The sequence below is a fragment of the Archocentrus centrarchus genome, chromosome 24, assembly GCF_007364275.1.
Source record: "Archocentrus centrarchus isolate MPI-CPG fArcCen1 chromosome 24, fArcCen1, whole genome shotgun sequence".
In the NCBI taxonomy this organism is placed as follows: Eukaryota; Metazoa; Chordata; class Actinopteri; order Cichliformes; family Cichlidae; genus Archocentrus; species Archocentrus centrarchus.
The window spans coordinates 28,804,293-28,825,081 of record NC_044369.1 but is presented as its reverse complement, the minus strand read 5'-3'; the positions used below and the strand labels follow the sequence as shown (position 1 = coordinate 28,825,081).

At 41.1% G+C, this 20,789-nt stretch overlaps 3 protein-coding genes across 6 annotated transcripts in view; all 3 read left to right on the top strand.

Moving 5' to 3' along the window:
* Positions 1 to 728, top strand: part of fynb (FYN proto-oncogene, Src family tyrosine kinase b) — a 76,940-nt gene extending 76,212 nt beyond the window's left edge. For both annotated transcript variants that reach the window (XM_030720908.1, XM_030720907.1), the window contains exon 13: positions 145 to 728. In XM_030720908.1, coding sequence (XP_030576768.1) covers positions 145 to 353 — 209 coding nt within the window. In that variant the 3' untranslated portion in view covers positions 354 to 728. The remainder of the gene's footprint in view (positions 1 to 144) is intronic.
* Positions 729 to 5,304: 4,576 nt separating this feature from the next.
* LOC115773965 (probable G-protein coupled receptor 139) lies at positions 5,305 to 7,703 on the top strand. Its single transcript, XM_030720942.1, has 2 exons — positions 5,305 to 5,383; positions 6,694 to 7,703. Exons 1-2 carry the CDS (start codon positions 5,305 to 5,307, stop codon positions 7,701 to 7,703), a joined length of 1,089 nt encoding a protein of 362 aa, XP_030576802.1.
* A 1,825-nt stretch (positions 7,704 to 9,528) lies between these two features.
* On the top strand, positions 9,529 to 16,170 carry traf3ip2a (TRAF3 interacting protein 2a). Of its 3 annotated transcripts, XM_030721668.1 has the most exons (11): positions 9,570 to 9,590; positions 9,754 to 9,849; positions 10,058 to 10,103; positions 10,206 to 10,634; positions 11,708 to 11,849; positions 11,957 to 12,141; positions 12,222 to 12,310; positions 12,394 to 12,462; positions 12,558 to 12,662; positions 13,014 to 13,088; positions 14,906 to 16,170. In XM_030721668.1, exons 3-11 carry the CDS (start codon positions 10,088 to 10,090, stop codon positions 15,050 to 15,052), a joined length of 1,257 nt encoding a protein of 418 aa, XP_030577528.1. In that variant the 5' UTR covers positions 9,570 to 9,590; positions 9,754 to 9,849; positions 10,058 to 10,087; the 3' UTR covers positions 15,053 to 16,170. The 3 variants fall into 3 exon arrangements, with proteins under 3 accessions (XP_030577529.1, XP_030577527.1, XP_030577528.1); XM_030721669.1 differs by lacking the exon at positions 9,754 to 9,849 and having other exon boundaries at positions 9,529 to 9,590; positions 10,206 to 10,619; XM_030721667.1 differs by lacking the exon at positions 9,754 to 9,849 and having other exon boundaries at positions 9,529 to 9,590.
* The last annotated feature ends 4,619 nt before the right edge of the window (positions 16,171 to 20,789 follow it).

Below are 20,789 nucleotides of genomic sequence, written 5' to 3'. Positions count from 1 at the left end.
TATAATTCATTAGTTCTGGTTCTTCTAGAGGTTTAATTTAAAACAGCACTCGCTGCAGCTCTTGCAGATTCAGCACGCTCAGACCAGAGTGGTCGTATTGATCCTGTGCTCTCTCTTTGTCACCTTCACGTCTTTGTTTTGCAGGTATGAACAACCGTGAGGTTCTGGAGCAGGTGGAGCGGGGCTACAGGATGCCGTGCCCACAGGACTGCCCCATCTCCCTGCATGAGCTGATGCTGCAGTGCTGGAAGAAGGACGCAGAGGAGCGGCCAACCTTCGAGTACTTACAGGCCTTCTTGGAAGACTACTTCACAGCCACCGAGCCTCAGTACCAGCCTGGGGACAACCTCTAACCCACCCCCGTGTCTCTCTTTCTCTCTCTGTCTCTTGCTCTCTCTGGGTCAGCTCGAGGCTTGGACATAATCAGTTATAGCAATGCTGAAAAAAAAAACAAAAACAAAAAAAAACTCTGGAGCCTTCCCAGCCTGGCCTTTTTATGTTAGGGATGTGTACAGCTTCCTCGGCTCAACTTGAGCATTTCAGTTTCAATACCAGTCCCTGAAGACACCACCCTCAGTCTCCGAAACACCCGCCCGGCCTCTGAACTCTGCGGATGCCGCAGTCAACAAAGCTGATGGACAGAGTGCGCTGGGGTCGTGCTAATGCAATTACTTGTATTCAGTGTAAATAAGAGAAGCTTGTTTTAGTTTGTCTGCTTCAGTTTCAGATTTTATTTTCTCCTGCACAAAAGTAATAATTATGATAAAAGGAAGTCGAGTCCCTGAGCAGGCAGTTAATCTGTGTGTGTATTATACTGTAGCTCCTCTATTATTTTCTAGAAGTTGAATTGGAAGGCTCTATATATTTTTTCTCATTTCCCATAAATAGAATTCATCCCTTTATTCTCTACTTTTCAGTTACACGTATTATTGCAAAAGTTTCTCCTGATGAGCGTGACACACTCCTCCCTCACCTTTTTTTTCTTCTCACTTTTTTTGCCTCCCCATCATGAAAGCTTTGTTAGGCTGCAGCACGTTCTTTTACACATCATCTGCCACATTTTTGTAAATCACAGCAACCCGTGTCAGGATTTTGAACATATCCCTCGTTGCTTATTTGAGAAAATTTGGGTGTTTGTCTTTCTACCACAGTTTTTTTTTTTGTAGCTGGGAGAAAAGAAAGATGTTAATTTAAGAGTATTTGTCTCTAATTGAGAATCTTAATTTGGAAGCAGATCATGGGATTCCTCCTCATGAACGTCCTCCACCCAAGCCTGCGGGACCAACGGGCTGCATCTGAACCAGGACCACCTTACCTCCTGAATGATTTCTTCTTCTATGTTTTAGTGTCACAGGTATACTGAATCTTTGGTTTTTCCACAGTTTGTTTTTCTTTAACCGTTTTAAGTAATACTTTAAGAGACAGTTGGACTGTACGATCAGAGGAGCTCTGGGCCAGTTCAGGTGACTGGAGTCTGAATGTGGAATGCCTTGAAAATAAATTGAAGCCAGCTCTGGTCTGGGCTTAATGCAGATGGTTTCATCACCATTGGAAACCCCTCATTTTTTCAGTTGTACAGCTAAATGGGTTTTAAGTGTTGCTAACTTCCCTCCTTTGAATCTTTCGTTTCCATTTTTTAACATGACTTGTTTTGTTAATTCAGTGATTTGGCGTTTGGAACTCAGAAAAGACAATAAACATTTTACACTCTTTCCAAGACACTTATTGTAATCAGTGCCACTGTGTGTGGGTGTGTTTGTGCTGTTAAGTGTTCCCTTCTTTTCTATCATGTAAAAACTAATCCAATGAAGGTCAGGCTTCAGAACACGCTGTTCTAAACATGCTGTTTCCAACAGGTTTGTCTACTCTCAGCTTTATGATGGCAGTGATGTAGTAATCCCAGACAGGGGCTCCACCCACAGGCTGTTCAAATCTTTTGTTAACCAGAAGAAAGTCAGCTTAAAAGGAGGGAACAAGGAGCCACAACGACTTTTTACGTTTACTGGATGAACTCAGAAGGCCCAGTATGAGATAAATAAGGATCATATTCAACTGTAGATCATTTAGAACTGATCCAGTAGAGTCCTGATGTAAAGATTTAAATATAACAGTCGACTTAATATAGACTGACTCAGCCCAGCTTGGGTACCGGGTGCGTCAGACTGCCTCTTAGGTGTGTTGACGGTCTCACAATGCACACTTTTAATTATCAAAGCAAAAGAAGCACTAGTGAAATAAATTTAAGCATTAATCAAGTTCCATTTGTCCCAGCAGCCCAATCAAAGTGAGCCCAGATCTCTGGCACACCTTAATAATAACACTACTATGAATGGCCATTAATGATTATTGCACCCATGTTTGACTAATCAATATCTCTTCCATGCAAAAGGTATATTGCGGTATTTGTTTAAAATGTCTCACTTATTTCCCACGATAAAGCGTTGTGTTGGTGCTCTGCTGTTTGATTTGTGCATCAGTGGGATATAAATGAGGTTTATTCCGGCCAACGTTTCCTGGGCAGTTCTACAGCAGAACAACTACGGCCTGTTTTTCTGTCACGGTCTGAAAACTCATCTGGCCAAGAGTGGCAGACCACGCCCTCAGCTCCTTTATCTCTCGTGGCTAGGTCGACATGCTGGGAAAATGCTGGCTATCATCTCGGCCAGCATTCCCTAAAAAGTGGTCAGAAGACCTGAATTCCAAAGCTTTCAAGAATCTCTTGGCAACAGATCTAATGTGAGTACATCCTTAATATCGAAACACAAACTGTCTGAGAGAATCATCATTTTTACGCCAGATCTACAGTCTATAGTTCAACAGTAGAATAAACAGTAAGCCACCCAAAACTTCATCTATGCCCAAACTTAGACTCCATGATTTGATGTATTTTTAATATTCTTAATCTTTCAGCTTCCAAATGATGAACTGAAATTAGCAGGTGCTGATTCTCCATACTATTTTGGTCATTTCTACCCATGTTGTATGGCTAAAAATGGCCAAACTCTAATGGCAGGGTTGGGAGGTCATGGTTTAGGGTGAAATGTCTTTACACCTGCTCAATGAATATCTGTGGTTACATTAATAATGCTGGACTCTCCTAATTTGTTAGCATTCCTCATTTGGGCCATGTTCCTAAAAAACTTCTAAAATCTAATAAATTTGGAACTTTTTTTCAACTGTTGGGGTTTTTTGATACAAAAGGAACATAAATATTATAACATTACTTATTAGAAACAGAGTACCAATGGGGAAAATTGCACCGATTGTCTGACAATTCTCAGGTGGCTGCTTTTAGTAGTCCCAGCACTGAGTCTAGAAGGATCTGCTTCCACAGAAACTCTGACAGGGTCTGAAGTGTCTTAGTCCAAAAGTTTGAAATGTTTGGGCAGTCTCAGAGTGTATGGCCTAGAGAGAAACAAAGGGTCCATGATCAATTTCTTTGGCTTATTAGGGAAGTATGGAAATATTTTCATTATGAAGTTGCAAGCTTGCAAATACTTGGAAAAAAAAAATCATATTTGGATAAATCAAAAATTTCTAGTGTTTTGTAAAATGTAGGGGACATCTGTTCAATAAATAAATCTTTTGCTATTTAGAATGCCATTGATTGAATGTTGTATCAGATAATGACAGGCTGCATGTATGACTGGAATCAATATTCAAACCCAGGACCTTCTTGCTGTGCCGCCGACAGTATTTAGGATTATAGTGGTGTGAGGCATCCGAGGCTCCTCTTTAGCCATTTAAAGGTTCACTCTCACTAGCAGCACTGACTCAGCTCTCACTCAAAATATGGTGATGATAAGAAAAGGTCCTGGGTTCAAGTCCACCACCTGGCTGCCTTCCTCCCACAGTCCAAGGACATGGACTGTGGGAGGAAGGCATTCTCTGTTCCCCTTATCTATGGCTAAGCCATAGATAAGGGGAACAGAGAATGTATGTAAAAAGAAAAATATACAATATGTGAGATTTTTCAAACCTAGAACAAAAGAAGCAGAAACTAAACGTGAGATATAAAAAGAAATTAAAGTATCAAAGGAAGTATTATCACAAACCTTTGGAACATCATCGAAGTAACATTCAGGAAACATAGAGGTGTCAAGAAATTATAGCAAAACAGAGTTCATAATGTTCAGTAACAGGAAAATAAATAAAAATTATAATGAATGGTGCTGAAACAGAAAGAGTGAATGAGAGAATATTTTTGAGCATGATAATTGACTATAAATTATGTTGGAAGGCTCATATAAACAGTGTCCAAACCCACTGCATTATAATATAAAACTAAAGATATTTTAAAACCATAATACACGCTGTATTGTTTGCTAATAGTTCCATACATGCCCTACTGTGTGGAGTTGAGGGGAATCACACACAAACAATAATCCAGGTTATATACTACAAAAAAAAAAAGCCAAAGAATTATAAATGGGTCCGATTATTATGAACATTCATTAAACAACACAACCTTCAATTTTACAATTGACTCACTGCAGTGAGAATGTACACAGCACACAATAATCATCCACACTGCATTCACAGGTTGTTTGAACTTGTTTGTCAAAAATTAGCATTGACTGTGTAAGAACATTCCCTTCAGTCTAGTTGTAGACTGTATGTCAGGTGGTGTGCCCCCCCTCCCTCCTGACATTTTATTGGAGCAGCACCTGTCTCTCCATCTCTCCTTCATATTATCAATGGCATTTTCCTTGTGGAACAATAACCAGCTGGGATGCATCTCTGCGGACAAATGCCCTTCTATGTGGCACCTTTATAGCTGAAAGGAACACAGCACATAGGTCCAGCACCAGGTAAGTTTCATTTAAGTCATTTTAAGAGTTTTAAATATGTGAAAAGCAAAAAGAGTGAAATAAAAAGGGCTGTAGTATTCTGTATATGAACAAGATTACAGTGGATCCTTATGTACAGCAGTTTTCCAAGCAGCTGCGTTCTTTCTTTCAGCTACACACCGATGAAATCAACCCAACACAGTAGGTCAGCTTGCATGTAAACTCAGTTGTGAGTCAAAGCCTGAATTAACACTGAGGCAAATTAAGATCTTTTTACTGTATATATATATATATATATATATATATATATATATATATATATATATATATATATATATATATGTAAATCTCCTTGCAGAACCTTAAACTCAACACCTGTCATAATAACATATGAAATCCTAACAGTTACATCTAAATGTTTCCATATAGGTCATAAAAAATTACACAGTACAATCTTATTTATCTTCCTGTACTTCCAGAGGTTTTATTGCAGGTATTAGCAAGTGAACGAATCATGGAGGGAGCTGGTGTCACCGTCCTTGTCACTGTCCAAAAGATCTACTACCCTTTGCTTTGTGTCATGGGTATTCCGGGTTTGTATTATGTTTGGTTTTTCAAGCTTACGTTGGCTGCGTCAGGGACAGTTGGTTTCAATATATATATATATTTATATATATATATATATATATATATATATATATATATATATATATATATATATATATATATATATATATATTTGTGTGTGTGTGTGAGTGTGTGTGTGAGTGAGTGATTCACACTCCAGTCCAGTAGGTGGCGGTAATGCAGTTCTATGTTGGTTTGCCAGCCACCAATAAACCCACAAAAAGACGACGGAGCACTAATGCTGCTAATGCTAGTGAGAAGCGCCACTTACACCGAGACAGCTGAGCGCTGCAGAGTTTAAATGAAGCGTCGACACAGTAAATTTTGTGTCGATAATTTTTTTAGAATCGAGTTAATCGATGAATCGTTGCAGCCCTATATATATATATATATATATATATATATATATATATATATATATATATATATATATATATATATATATATATATATATATAGTTTTTACATATATACCAACACAGTAGAAATATAAGTGTTAAAATGTGAAATTGCCATTTTCAGTAGTTAGCATTGATGCTAGGCTAATTTCAGTTTCAAAAGTCCCGTCTTCATAGTAACAGAAATGTAACATTAACCTAACTTTGAACACAATGGTCAAATTTAAACATTCATTCCTTATTTATTTAATTCAATTCAATTCAATTTTATTTATATAGCGTCAAATCTCAACAAACAGTTGCCTCAAGCCGCTTTGTATTGTGGGTAAAGACTCTACAATAATACAGAGAAAACCCAACAGTCAAAACGACCCCCTATGAGCAAGCATTTGGCGACATATTTATTTAAACACAGCAAGGCTGTTTGTACTCATTGGAGTTTTTTATACTAAGCTAGGCTAAAAAGTGGCAAACTTTCAACTTTTATCTATTATTTCTACATTATAAGTAGAATATATAGTAGTAGTAAGAAGTAGTCCATTTACATTAAAACAGAATTATCATTTCATTTATTGAGAAACCATAATAATCAGATGACCCCCCCATGAGGCTTTGGGACTCATTCCTGTGGCGCTCTCTTACCAGTACCATTATGTCGCTGGTGTATGCTAGCTAGCAAAACCAGCAAATGGCATTTACGAGTTCCTGAGTGGCGATCGAATTTAAGTTAAAAAATAAATGAACACTGGATGTCAGACTAATTTTGCTCTACATCTTGTGGATGTGCATAACATCATGTGCAGGTTTAGCTTCTAGCTTTGATCAAATCATCAGTAAAAAATGTTAGCATGGGCCTGAGTTCCTGTCCTTTCTTCCAGCAAACCTCTTCACATTCTACATGATCTGTTTCCGTAACTGTGGGATGTCCAGCACCGCCATCATTTACCTGAGCTGTCTAGCTATTGTTGACACCTGCTACCTGGTGTGGGTTATCCTTCTTGACCTGACTCTCACCTTCTGGGTGCTGCAGCCCTTCTGGCACTCTTACCCCTGGTGTGCCATTCTGGGATTTTTGCAGTATGGGTCTCTCTACAGTTCCTCTTGGATTGTGGTGGTGTTTACCATCGAGCGTTTCCTTGTCCTCCGCAGCACAGCCGCCAAACAGCATTTCTCCCAGGCCCGGGTCACTAAACTTACCTGCATAGCTATTGTTCTGGTATCCCACCTGGTCTCTGTGCCTCTGGCCTGGATCAATATTGTTACGCCTGTGAACTTCACGGTGGATGGAGAGAACGTAACATTGCCCAGGTGTCGATACCGCAATGCAACCTACACTACTGTTATAGTGTGGATAACTAGCTTCCTTTCAGGAGGAATTCCCATTGTGTTGGTCATCATTTTCAATTATCTCATTGGTTACCACTTGTGCCGCGCCAGCAAGCTCTTCACCAAGGAGGAGTGTCGTGTCATCCACGGTAAAAGCACGAGGGGCATGTTGAGGAGGACCATTCTACTGCTAGGCACTGTCTCTGTGGTCTTCGTTGTGCTTAGTCTTCCTCGTTTTGTCACATATTGCATCTTGAGGACCAAGTACAATAATGAGAATTTTAACAGAAATGACTACAGCATTCCAATCAATGTTGCTGGAGACATAGCCAACATGCTGCAGAACCTCAACTCCACCACAAACTTCCTACTCTACTGCATGGTCAGTCGTCGCTTCCGGCAAGAGCTGGTCAGGGTGCTGACATGTCATGAGAAGGCATTTGACCTGGGCTCTATCCTCACACATACTACCATGAAAGTTTTCTCAGTTGTGGATCATAAGGCTTCCCCAACTGTCAACCCTGTGTCTGTGGTACTAACCAGTTTGAAACAGATAGACTAGAAGGAGCTCAAAGATCAGGAAAAGATCAGAAGTTCCCCTTTAAACCAGTTTTAAACAAACGTCTTGATATAAGATCCACTTTTGTAAAGCATTTTACTGCATCTTGTGAATTTTGTTAGCAGACACATTCTGGGGTCACATGATGAAACTACTTTGTCTAGATTGTGTATGTGGAAACTCATCAAATTCAATACTGACCTCAGGCCAGAATATGTTTGGTTGGATTTATGACAGAATTGTATCAGCATAAATGCAGATGCTGTATATGAAAACCTCGTTTAACCCTAGAACACCAACAGGAGTTTTGTAACACTATCTCACTTTCACGTGGGTGAAAATCACCTTAGTGTTTGAGGGCGAACAGAATACAACACAGAAAAAGATATTTGGCAAATTTTTTGATACGGTGTTAACATGTATTTTGTTCAATTCAATTCAATTTTATTCATATAGCACCAAATCACAACAGTCACCACAAGGTGCTTTACATTGTAAGGTAAAGACCTGTCGACAGTAGGAAGGAAAAACTCCCTTTTAACAGGAAGAAACCTCCAGCAGAACCAGGCTCAGGGAGGGGCAGACATCTGCTGTGATCGGTTGGGGCTGAGGGGAGAGAGACAGGACAAAGACACACTGTGGAAGAGAGCCAGAGATTAATAATAACTAATGATTAAATGCAGAGTGGGGTATAAATAGAGTAAAAAAGGTGAATGAAAAGAAAGAGTGCATCATGGAAAACCCCCAGCAGCCTAGGTCTATTGCAGCATAACTAAGGGATGGTTCAAGGTCACCTGATCCAGCCCTAACTATAAGCTTTATCAAAAAGGAAAGTTTTAAGCCTAATCTTAAAAATAGAGAGGGTGTCTGTCCCCCGAATCTAAGCTGGGAGCTGGTTCCACAGAAGAGGGGCCTGAAAGCTGACGGCTCTGCCTCCCATTCTACTCTTAAGTATCCGAGGAACCACAAGTAAGCCAGCAGTCTGAGAGCGAAGTGCTCTATTGGGGTGATATGGGACTCTGAGGTCTTTGAGATAAGATGGGGCCTGATTATTCAAGACCTTGTATGTGAGGAGAAAAATTTTAAATTCACTTCATCTCCCGACCAGGTTATGTCTGACTTTAAGCTCGACATATTTCGCTAACCCATTAATCTAGCTTCATAGTGCACCTCTCTGGGCTTCTTTTTGCAACCATAGGAATCACCAATGTTGACCATCAGAAAGATGTAAGTTGAAGATATGAACGATACATAACTCTCTTTTCAGGCCCAGAAGTTACAGCCATCTTTTCTATACAGTCTGTGCATGTTGGTATTGTTATTATTGGAATTTTGGAATGCTAATGTCAGCATTTCGCTCAAAGCACCATTATATACAGCCTCTTGTGTGACTGTGGGTCTTTGTTAATAAAGTTTATAAAATCCTATGAAAGTCAGACTTGGGTGTGTCGTTGTGGATCCACAAAGCCATTCGGATCATTATGAAACAAAAACATGTTTCATGGCTTTGATGGTTCACTGCTCATCCAAACGCCACTGCAAACCCTGTTTAATGACTGTGATTTATGCAACCTGGAGAATATGTTCTTTTACCTGTCAGTCCTGTGTTTCATTTTCTACTTGTTGGAATTCATTGCTTTGCAAAGTATGATAAAAACAAGATCTGATGCCTTTCCCACAAAACAGTTAAATGTGGCTGGCTGCAGACTGCCTGCCTGGTTGAAGAAGCAACCTGATTGGCAGTCCTGGACTTAATGCTCCACACTTTTTGCATAAACGTGTCACGAGACTTCCAAGATTTGCATAAGACAGGAAGGAACAAGCAGTGGGGAATGTTTCCTGTTTGCCACAGAACAGGTTTGTGCTGTGGCTGAGCGGCGATAAGGAAAGGTAGGTGTGGGCGCACACTGGCTTTGTTCTTCACTTTGTAAGGTTAAACTCACTGGTAACGTTTGCCATAGTTTGTTAGATTATTGTTTAAAAAGACATGCCTGACATAGCTTTAGATTAATGATACTGACCTTTGTACTGGTGTGTCACGATCGTGTTACAGCTCGACTCACCTGTAGAGATCCGTCTGTTTCACTCGACTCAGTGGGGAAAAGAACATGAATATTCCTCCTGAGAAGAGTTTCCCATAATAATTGTGGTACTTTTCCCAGTGCTTTTTTGCTTGCTGTGATTTAAATTTTCAGTAGCAGTGACAGTTTTGATTTTGTCTTGGCTTTGTAACAGTTCTTTTCATCGCTGTTGTTCTCATTTAAGGTATTATGCTGTGTGTGCGCACATGCGTGTGTGTATAATGTGCCATGCTACAGTAAATTCTTTTAACATTACTTTCATTTTCACCACATCAGAGGCCAAAGGCACCTTTCTTTGGTAAGAAAATGGACTCTTATAAAGGTAGGAAACAAAACCTTTGCAGACACAGAGGTCCCAGTGTCCCAAAATGTCATTTTCAGTGAAGCGAGTAAAAAAACTTGTTCTTTTGCTCCTTGCTGTCAGGACCTTGTCCCCATCAGAGTATTCCTGTTGAAATGGATGAGAGTCTGGACTGCTTCCCCCCATGTGAACAGTGTAGTGGACACATGGGGACCGGCCACAAGCCAGAGGCCCGTGGCTGTGAGCCTCCTCAGGGGGCAGCACACAATTTGGGCCTGTTTAGACACCCTGAGAGCCAATACCAGCACCAGCTTCACACAAGGCCCCCGGCACCAGCACCCTCAGGACATATGAAGCCCCCAAACCTGGTAGATGCTTGGCATGTTGGTCTAAGACAGAAAGTGCCACAGTACAGGCAAGACGCCATGGGCCCTTCGAGCCGACCCTGGGGCCACTCTATGGAGGAGTCAGACTACTTAGAGCCCCCTCAACCACTCAAGTCGGACTTTAACTACACCCACCACACTAAACACCCAGGTGCATATATGCCACGTGAGTTGGTTATAAGTGGAAGCATCATTGTTATTGTTATTATTTGAAATACACCTGATATCTTTCCTGATGCAGCCCCAAAGGAATTTGTGTCTCCTCCTAGGATCAAACTGTGGCTCTTCAGTTTGTTAGACAAATTGCCACCAAATTATTCAAGTAGATCCTCAAGGCCCAAAGAGGCAAAATTCTCCAATATTTAACAATTTTCTCACTTCTTTTCTGTGACCTCTTAGATATTCTGGGATCATCTGAAGGGGTCCTGTAGGCAAAACACAGTAAAGGGGTTACAAATGAAAGAACAAAACCTACTTACAGTGGCTCAGTTTTGATATAAGGGGCGTTTTGATGGCATCTTTGGGGTCCAGATGTGCAGGGGTGCACTGTAAATCTATCTTTTAATTCAGTTTCTCTATGCTGAAACATTTCGAAACAGCCACACCCCCAACTTCAGCTCTATAAGGAAATCAGCTGGCTGAGTTGGAAAAAACAAATTCACAAGCAGCTGCTGTCGACAGAAATCAACCAGTATGTAAAAAATGTTTGTAAAGCCATTTATCTGAGCATTTCAAAATGGGATTCTGTAGGGACTGACTAGCTTTTGGAGTTGGCCACGAGGAAGAGCTGCAGTTTTTAGCTTCATTTTTCAGCCCTTTCATTTTTCAGCTTATTACAAATATTTTATAGGACACTGAAAACCTAAATTGATACTCACTTAGAGACATCTGTGCATCGCAGGCTGAGCTGCCCCAACAGTTCTTATACTATAACGAGGTCATTAGCAGTAAACTATAATTAGTCATATTGTGAGTATGAAAATTATATATTTTAAGATACTTAATATCACTGAATAAATGAGCTATCATTTATAAATATCATTTATTGGCCTTCGGAATCCAGTCATCTCCACATCCGTGATAAACAACGTTTTTGACTTTGCCTCCCAAAATGACAAGTTCAGTTTCATTCGGCTGCTCGTCTTTGTGGTTCTGTCAAATCTGCTTCTAATTTCTGCTAAATTGGAACCATAAATCTAAAAGAGGAATTCATGTCTGCTCCTCTGTGTCGGTCTGCAGACCCCAGTCCACTGCAGGGAAGCTGTCTGAGACCGTGTGGATGCTTCCCTCCAGCAAATCTGCCCCATCACAACAACAACAATTATTACGACCGGGGTTACCCAGCAGGTCCACACCAGGAGCCTCAACCCCACCAGCAACTGTTTGTCATTATGCTATTTCCAGCACTGGTTCATCAGTAGAATACTTTCCACAGTACTGCATGTCGTGACTCACTCTGTGGTTGTTTCTCATTATTTCCCTCCACAGGAATCCCTTTCAAAATACTCAGCCACCTAAAGGTGCTCCAAATGTTCACTCTCATTCTGTGCCTCAGTTTGCGGCACCTCATCCAGACATGCTGCACGAGGTCAGTGTAGGTCGTGCCGGCCCCGCAGGCACGGGATCAGTCACAAGGGAGATCAAGAAGACCATCAGTCTTCCTGAGGAGTGCAGTAAGTCCCATCATCTTCATCAGTAAACATAATTCTGTTTCCCCTCTCTTCAGGATGCTGACTGACTTTCTGATTGACAGGAAAAGTTTTCATCACATATTCCGTGGACACAGCGAACGAAATCATCACGTTTGTCAAATTTCTGGTTGATCAAGGGTTCAAACCCTCAGTAAGTCCATTCATTCATCAGCCTTCGATCCCCACAGGTCCCCACGCCATTCAAACGCTCATGCTCTCCCTGCCTCTCCTCAGATCGACATGTTTGACAGCGCAATCCGAAACATGGGTATCAACCAATGGATGGACAGGTTTTTGAATGATGTAAGTCTGACTGCTGAGTTTGAACAGACAATTCATTCATTTTAATCACAGACGTGCAGAAAAACTCAGAGTTGGGGGGGGGGGCGTTTTAACAGAAATCAGTGCTCATCATCGTGGTCATCAGCCCCAAGTACAAGGAGGACGTGGAGGGCGATGGAGACGATGAGCATGGCCTGCACACCAAGTACATTCACAACCAGGTAAACAAATATATTCTCACAATGTCTCCCTCTTGTGGCTTTTCTACATCATTAAAGTACCTCCTCCCACATGACACTGTCATGGAACAATGAGGAAATATCTCCCAGGGAATTGAAAACAGAGCAGCTCCACCCAGAGTCCCCACAGGCCCACAGCGTTAGCGTGTCACAGCAGCTGAAGCAGAGGGCAATCAACTCCATCTGCTTTCTGCCAGAATGAATCATAATAATGTATAATTATTTTAACATTAGGTAAAGAATAAAGAAAATATATTTTGGTTTTAGCTCACGAGTGAAGTCTTTGTTCAGTTCTCCGTCCTAAGCACAGATTATCTTTTCACAATGGCACAGATTCAAAATGAGTACATCCAGCAAGGCTGCCTCAACTTCAGACTGGTTCCTGTGTTGTTTCCAAGTGCAACCAAGGTAAGACTGAGCAACACATGATGAGAAAAGTCATAGAAATTACTGTCACAAAGACATTTCAGCTGCTGCTGCTCAGAGTCTGTGTTCAGTTCTGTGTGCCCAGTAAGGATCAGGATCAGTAACACAGAAAACCTGTCTTTGTGATTTGGGTCAACTGAACCTTTAATATAGCCAACCAATAGCAACATACTGAAGCCACCATTCTTTAACAGTAAAAAGCTATTAACTAAAGTTTAGTGAACCATCACTTTCTCCATATATTAACGACAAAAACAGAAAGCAATGATTTGCAAATCTCATAAACCTACAATTTATTCTCTACGCAACAGTGAAAACATGATGGTTAAACTGAGAAAATGCACCATTTTAAGGTCATTTTAACTTTGATGGCAGCAACATGTCTGGAAAAAGTTGGGACAGGGCCATGTGGTACCCCTCTTCTTTTAATAAGAGTCCGTAAAGGTCTGGGGAACTGAGGAGACCTGCTGCTGGACTTTGGTAATGTTGTCCCCTTCTTGTCTGATACCGGATGCTGGCTGCTCAACAGTCCTGCGTCGCCTTTGTCGTATTTTTTCGTTTCACGATGCACCAACAGTCTAGATTGCAGGAAGCCAGTTCAGCACTCGGACTCTTCTGCTACGAAGTCATGCTGTTGTGGTGGGTGCAGTTTACGGTTTAGCATTGTCTTGCTGAGAAAGACATCTGGTTGGGAGCATTTGTTCATCCTCTTCAGTGCGGAGGATACAGCGTCCACGGTCCATTTTAAAGGAGCCTTTGTCCAGAGATGATGGCAGCGTTTCTGGATCAAGCTCCATGTGGCTTCTTCTTTGCACGACAGACCCTGGACCTGCATTTGTGGATGGCAGGGTGGACTGTGTTCACATACAGTGATTTCTGGAAGTGTTTCTGAGCCCATGCGGTGATTTCCATGAGAGAATCATGCCTGTTTTTAATGCAGTGGTGTCTGAGGGCCTGAAGATCACAGGCATCCAATATTGACTTTGGCCCTTGTCTTTTCCACACAGAGACTTCTCCAGATTCTCTGAATCATTTGATATTATTTACTGTATGTGATGAGATATTCAAAGTATTCACAGTTTTACATTGAGAAACATTATTCTGAAAATAATCCACAATTTATAGATTTTTTTTTTTTTTGCCCATCCACTTACTTTTCCAGCCTTTTGTTGCCCCATCTCAACTTTTGAGATGCGTACGGCCATCAAATTCAAATTGAGCTAAAAATAAATTTTGAAACTGTAAAATGTCCCAGTTTAACATGATATGGTTTCTTTGTTCTATTGTGAATAAAATATGGGTTTGTGAGATTTGCAGATCTTAGCAATTCAGGTGTTCCAACTTTTTTGGTATTTGGTTGTACTAACTCCTTAGTCCACCAGCTATTAAGGGTTAGAAATGCTATGCACATTATAAAAGCACTGATATTTCCCTTAGTTTTGAACAAAATGATTGTTTTGAGTGGTGCAGTGGGCTCGGTGGTTTAACAGCACAACTCTGAGTACAGCTTATGGAGGCAAAAAGAAACCCTGCAGATGTTTTTGGTTACTGTTGATTAAAGAGTACTGTGGAATGTACCAAGTTCAAACCATCAGCCATAAGAGGGGGGGGGGTCTGAAATATCTACTCTTCTTTTTTTCCAAGATGAGCCACGAGTGCATCAGTCTGTAAGAAAATAGGGTGAATTACTGCATGCTAAAAAATAAAGCTTAGAGCTTTACATGGAAGATACACTGGAAAGAGATGAGTGGCATTAAAGTCCAGTTTAGTACAGTGACTCTGTGCATATTTCCTCACAGAGACATGTCCCCAGCTGGCTCCAGAGCACCAGGATCTACCGCTGGCCCCAGGACACCCAGGACCTGCTGCTGCGCCTGTTAAGGGAGGAGCGCTACATCATCCCACAGCGGAGCGCTGATCTCACCCTCACTGTCCGTACTCTCTGAGAGCGCTAAAAAGGACTCATGCAAAATATGCAGCACAGCCAAAATAGCTTTCTTTGTACAAAACTCAACATGTTGTCAGTATATTTTTTCCCAGATAAAGATTTACTGGCTGTATCTTTTACAGTATTCAATTATAAACAATCATTGAAGTGGCACGTTTAACTCTTACTCAGTGATTCCTGACAAATCAGATGTTACCCTGGCCAATCAGAGTGTTTGATGCTAGTCTGGGGCTTTTTTACGTTCTTACTCTTTATCTGCGCTTCATGTGGGTTTAACTAACATTTGGCCACCAGAGGGCAGGAAAGAAGACACAGCATCTAACTTTTGTTCTTGTTGGATTATTACAATGCCATGGTGAATATTATTGTTATTATTACATCTGAGAAATGCAGAGAAACATTAGCACTCATCTGAAGTTGTGTTTCTGGACATCTGACAGATGGTTTAGTGTCCTCCAGCACTTGAACTATGTACCAGTAAGTGCAGGGCAGGTAGCATACAGAGCTTTTTCACCAAAATCAGCTCCAAACTGAGAAATTTTAGCATCTTTTCAGAAATATATTATTTTTCAAGTACCTTTTTTAGCTCACAACAGAACAGGCTATTGTCATTATCACTACTACTACAACTACTAATTATTATAATAATACTACAAATACTGCTTATACTAATAATAATACATAACTTCATATTTTTATATTTATTTAGCACTTTTCTTAACAAAGTTACAAAGTGCTTCACTGAAAGAAATAAAGAAAAAAAAATTCAGGACATGGTTAAAAACAATAAAAGGAGAAAAAAGGAGGGCCGATGAGGGCTGTAAAATTGTTCTGGGTGTAAAACTGCAAAGCGTTTTCAGAATTCATAATCTACACTGCATAATTATCATTAACTAAATGCTAAAAACAACAACAAAGCAGACCCTGAACTGTCGAGCAGTTGAAATCCTTTATTGAGCAAAAATTGTAAAATATTTTGCTTTCCCAAATACAGCTGTTCCCCCAGTAAACGCTTACAGTGTGTTTTTGTTTTAGAAATGTACAAATTTCTGTTTCAATATCCGATATGCTGTCTTTGTACTATTCTTAATTCCCTGTACATGTCAAATACTTAGCAAATTGTGCTTTCTGCTTTTTTATACATTTTTAATTGTGCAGCCTTCAAGGACAACATGAAGAAAATGAGAGAAAGAGGAAAGACAGACTCAGGAAGTACAGAGGATTAGTGAGGAGGAAGTGAAAGGAGCTATGAAGATGATGAACAGTGGAAATGCAGTTGGTAGAGGTACGAAGATGTCTACGAGAGAGGGAGTCAAATGTTTCAACCAGATTGTTTAACACAGTCTAGGAGAGTGAGAGGAATGGAAAAGTGTACTGATTTTTAAGAACAAGGGTGATGTGAAAAGAGCACTACAGATGTTTGCTTTGAGAGTGTCAATGGAGTAGTACAGAGAAGGTCAGAAGGAGCTTCACTGTCTTTGTTGATCTGGAGAAAGCGTATGATAGGGTGCCAAAAGAGGAACTGTGGTTCTGCATGAGGAAGTCGAGAGTGCCAGAAGTATGTGAGGCTGGTGCAGGACATGTATGAGGACAGCGAGACAGTGGTGAATTGTGTAGTAGGAGTGACAGACGGGTTCAAGGTGGGGGTGGGATTACATCAGGGATCTGCTCAGAGCCCCTTCTTGTTTGTAATGGTGACAGACTGACAGATGAGGTCTGACAGGAGTCTCTGTGGAACAGGATGTTTGTAGGTGGCGTTGTGATCTGTAGTGAGAGTCGAGAGCAGGTGGAGGACAGCCTGAAGAGGTGGAGGTACATTATATGGCCAAAAGTATTTGATCGTCTGCCTTCACACATGAACTTGAGTGACATCCCATTCCTAATCCATTTTTGACCATTCTTCCAGAAGCACATCTGTGAGGTCGGACACTGATGTTGGACGAGAAGGCCTGGCTCACAGTCTCCACTCTAATTCATCCCAAAGGTGTTCTATCAGGTTGAGGTCAGGACTCTGTGCAGGCCGGTCAAGTTGTTCCACACCAAACTGGCTCATCCATGTCTTTATGCACCTGCTTTGTGCACTGGTGTGCAGTCATGTTGGAACAGGAAGGAGCCATCCTCAAACTGTTCCCACAAAGTTGGGAGCATGAAATTGTCAAAAAATGTCTTGGTATGCTGAAGCGTTAAGAGTTCCTTTCACTAAGGGGCCGAGCCGAACTCCTGAAAAGCAACCCCAATCACTTCCACTTTGTTAACAGTTGAATGTGGCATATTTAATAGAGAGGAAATTTCACGACTGGACGTGCTGCACAGGTGGCATCCTATCACGGACCATGCTGGAAGTGTATGAAAGTGACCGCTCAGGTCGACTGGTTTGGAGACAAAGTTAGAGAGGCAGGGCTGAGATGGTCTGGACATGTACAGAGGAGGATAGTGGATATACTGGACAAAGGATGTTGAAGATGGAGCTGCAGGAAGGAGGAAGAGAGGAAGAGCACAGAGAAGAATCATGGATGAACGAGTACATGCAGAGGATTGGTGTGACAGGGGAGGATGCTGGGACGCCTAAAGGGAACAACCCAAAGACGAAGCAGCTTTCAAGGAAACAGTTGTTAAAAATAAAACGTGATAATTTTCTGCAGAATTCAGTTCCAAGAGCAAATTTATTATATAACATGACTTTTTGAAAAGTAATGTTTAAAATGTTGCAAGCCTGAAATGGAAAATGAGAATCTTTAAAACAGGAAACATGTATTTCATGATGGATTATGCCTTTTGGAAATTTGAGCACATTAAGGCATTTGCTCAATGATTTAACTGAACAGCATATTACCAGATCATCATATCTAACCTCCACATTACAATAATGTACTTCTCTGTAAAGCACACGGTTAACCAGGAGAACCAGAAGGTGGCAGCATGTCCCACGTAATAACACCCCAGCATCATTTATCTGTTCATGAGTGTGTACATACAGGTGCTGGCCATAAAATTAGAATATCATGAAAAGGTTGATTTCAGTAATTCCATTCAAAAAGTGAAATTTGTATATTATATTCATTCATTACACACAGACTGATATATTTCAAATGTTTTTGATGATTATATCTGACAACTAATGAAAACCCCAAATTCAGTATCTCAGAAAATTCGAATATTGTGACGCCTGGCGCCACACTCTAATCAGCTGATTAACTCAAAACACCTGCAAAGGCCTTTAAATAGTCTCTAGTCTCTAATTCTGTAGGCTACACAATCATGGGGAAGACTGCTGACTTGACAGTTATCCAAAAGACGACCTTTGACACCTCGCACAAGGAGGGCAAGACACAAAAGGTCATTGCTAAAGAGGCTGGCTGTTCACAGAGCTCTGTGTCCAAGCACATTAATAGAGAGGCGAAGGGAAGGAAAAGATGTGGTAGAAAAAAGTGTACAAGCAATAAGGATGACCGCACCCTGGAGAGGACTGTGAAACAAAACCCATTCAAAAATGTGGGGGAGATTCACAGAGAGTGAACTGCAGCTGGAGTCAGTGCTTCAAGAACCACCACGCACAGACGTATGGTCCCAGAGTCTGCATGAAGAGAGGAGAGGCACAGAATCCACGTTGCTTGAGGTCCAGTGTAAAGTTCCCACAGGTAGTAATGGTTTGGGGCGCCATGTCATCTGCTGGTGTTGGTCCACGGTGTTTTCTGAGGTCCAAGGTCAACGCAGCCGCCTACCAGGAAGTTTTAGAGCACTTCATGCTTCCTGCTGCTGACCAACTTTATGGAGATGCAGATTTCATTTTCCAGCAGGACTTGGCACCTGCACACAGTGTCAAAGCTACCAGTACCTGGTTTAAGGACCATGGTATCCCTGTTCTTAATTGGCCTGCAAACTCACCTGACCTTAACTCCATAGAAAATCTATGAGCTATTGTGAAGAGGAAGATGTGATACACCAGACCCAACAATTCAGAAGAGCTGAAGGCCACTATCAGAGCAACCTGGGCTCTCATAACACCTGAGCAGTGCCACAGACTGATCGACTCCATGGCACGACGCAATGCTGCAGTAATCCAGGCAAAAGGAGCCCCAACTAAGTATTGAGTGCTGTACATGCTCATACTTTTCATGTTCATGTCTTAAGTAATATTCTAATTTTCTGAGATACTGAATGAATATAATATACAAGTTTCACTTTTTGAATGGAATTACTGAAATACAACTTTGATATTCTAATTTTATGACCAGCACATGTATATAGATATACACACACACACACACACACACACACACACACACACACACACACACACACACACACACACACCAGATTACAAAAAAGGCATCTGTTGGTCATAAAGCATCGGTGTAATAAAGCATGTAGACAGGGCTCAGGAAACCTGAATGAAACATCCGTTCCACATGTTCCACCACTGACTCCCTGATAAGCCAGCATTGTCTGAGGCACCCTCAACTGCCAGCTTTGCACCCTGAACCTCAGCATTTTACTCTATCAGTGTGCACAGCCTATTTACCAAACCTGGGGAAAAAAAAAAAGTTGCTCACATCTGTGTGCTGTTTGTGGGGAACTCTGCTGATGTCCAGGCTTTTATCAGCTCCAGCATGAGGGTGCTTTGTGTAAACAGGGCTGCAGCCAGTACCAATAAATCTACTGTTTGTTATTGTTTCAGGACTTGCACTCCACTCAGTTTTATCTGAGGGATCGAAAGCAGCCATATGCAGATATTTTCCCAAAACAGCACGAATCCCCTTTCTATCTACCCTGCTACTTGTGAATTAAACTTCCCCATACATCAACAATATATCCATGACAACAAGAGAATCCTACTGAAGAACCCTTTGGGGATCGTGTTCATGTTCATGATTATGTTCACTCAGCGGTCTTGTAGTCCTATTATTTCTTGCTTGTTGCTAATTTTACATTCAGATGAGATGGGCCACACTAAAAATCAGCTTCAGTGGAAGTCATGATGATCCGATAACTATTATGACCGTGTGATACACCACCACACAAAGTAAAACATATCCACTGGATAACGCTTTTCCCAGGTGTTCCCTCAATACTGGGAATACTGTTATTGCTTTTATCCATACCTGCCTTGCTTTTACCTTCTGTAGTCTTACATCAACCACAGAGGTGAAATAGAGGCATAGGTGTAATTTTGAGGGGCGCAGAGGTGACAAATGCCTCCAGTATTAATAAAACTCAGTGAGAAATGTCTTTTTTAATTTAGTCTATAAATGTTTTTATCTTCAGGCACAAGACAGGACAATATAGCACACATAAGTTCCTATTAGATGAGACACAGGTGGTGAGGAGACACAGGTGAAACCCATCGAACGCAGGTGGAACTAATGAGGGAATAGAACAAAAACAGGAAGTAAAATGAACAGAACTAATCTTTGACACAAAACATGAAGTAATGACCAAAGAACACTGACACACAAAGAATAACACTAAACACGATTACACAGATGGGGGAACACAAAAGGTGCAGAAAAAACACCAGGAACAACTAAAACCTGATATGTACATGATTTCAAAGAGTCACCCCCTAACAGAGCTACGTGCAACATGTTTTAAATGTGCACCAAATTTGAAAGAATCTTGCTAAGACATCTGAGCTCGTAAATTGCAGTGGTTTACATGTGAACAGATGAGACATACGTATTTAATAAGGTAGGTTCCCTAAACAAGAGACACAAAAGCAGCCTGATATCAGACAG

Bases quoted from the DNA above. Each gene is read 5' to 3' on its own strand.
- LOC115773965 (XM_030720942.1), top strand. From the start codon at position 5,305: ATGGAGGGAGCTGGTGTCACCGTCCTTGTCACTGTCCAAAAGATCTAC. The intron at 5,384-6,693 runs GTTTGTATTATG...CCTTTCTTCCAG, and splicing joins TTGTGTCATGGGTATTCCGG to CAAACCTCTTCACATTCTAC.
- traf3ip2a (XM_030721667.1), top strand. The intron at 12,142-12,221 runs GTAAGTCCCATC...TCTGATTGACAG, and splicing joins CAGTCTTCCTGAGGAGTGCA to GAAAAGTTTTCATCACATAT. The intron at 12,663-13,013 runs GTAAACAAATAT...ACAATGGCACAG, and splicing joins CCAAGTACATTCACAACCAG to ATTCAAAATGAGTACATCCA.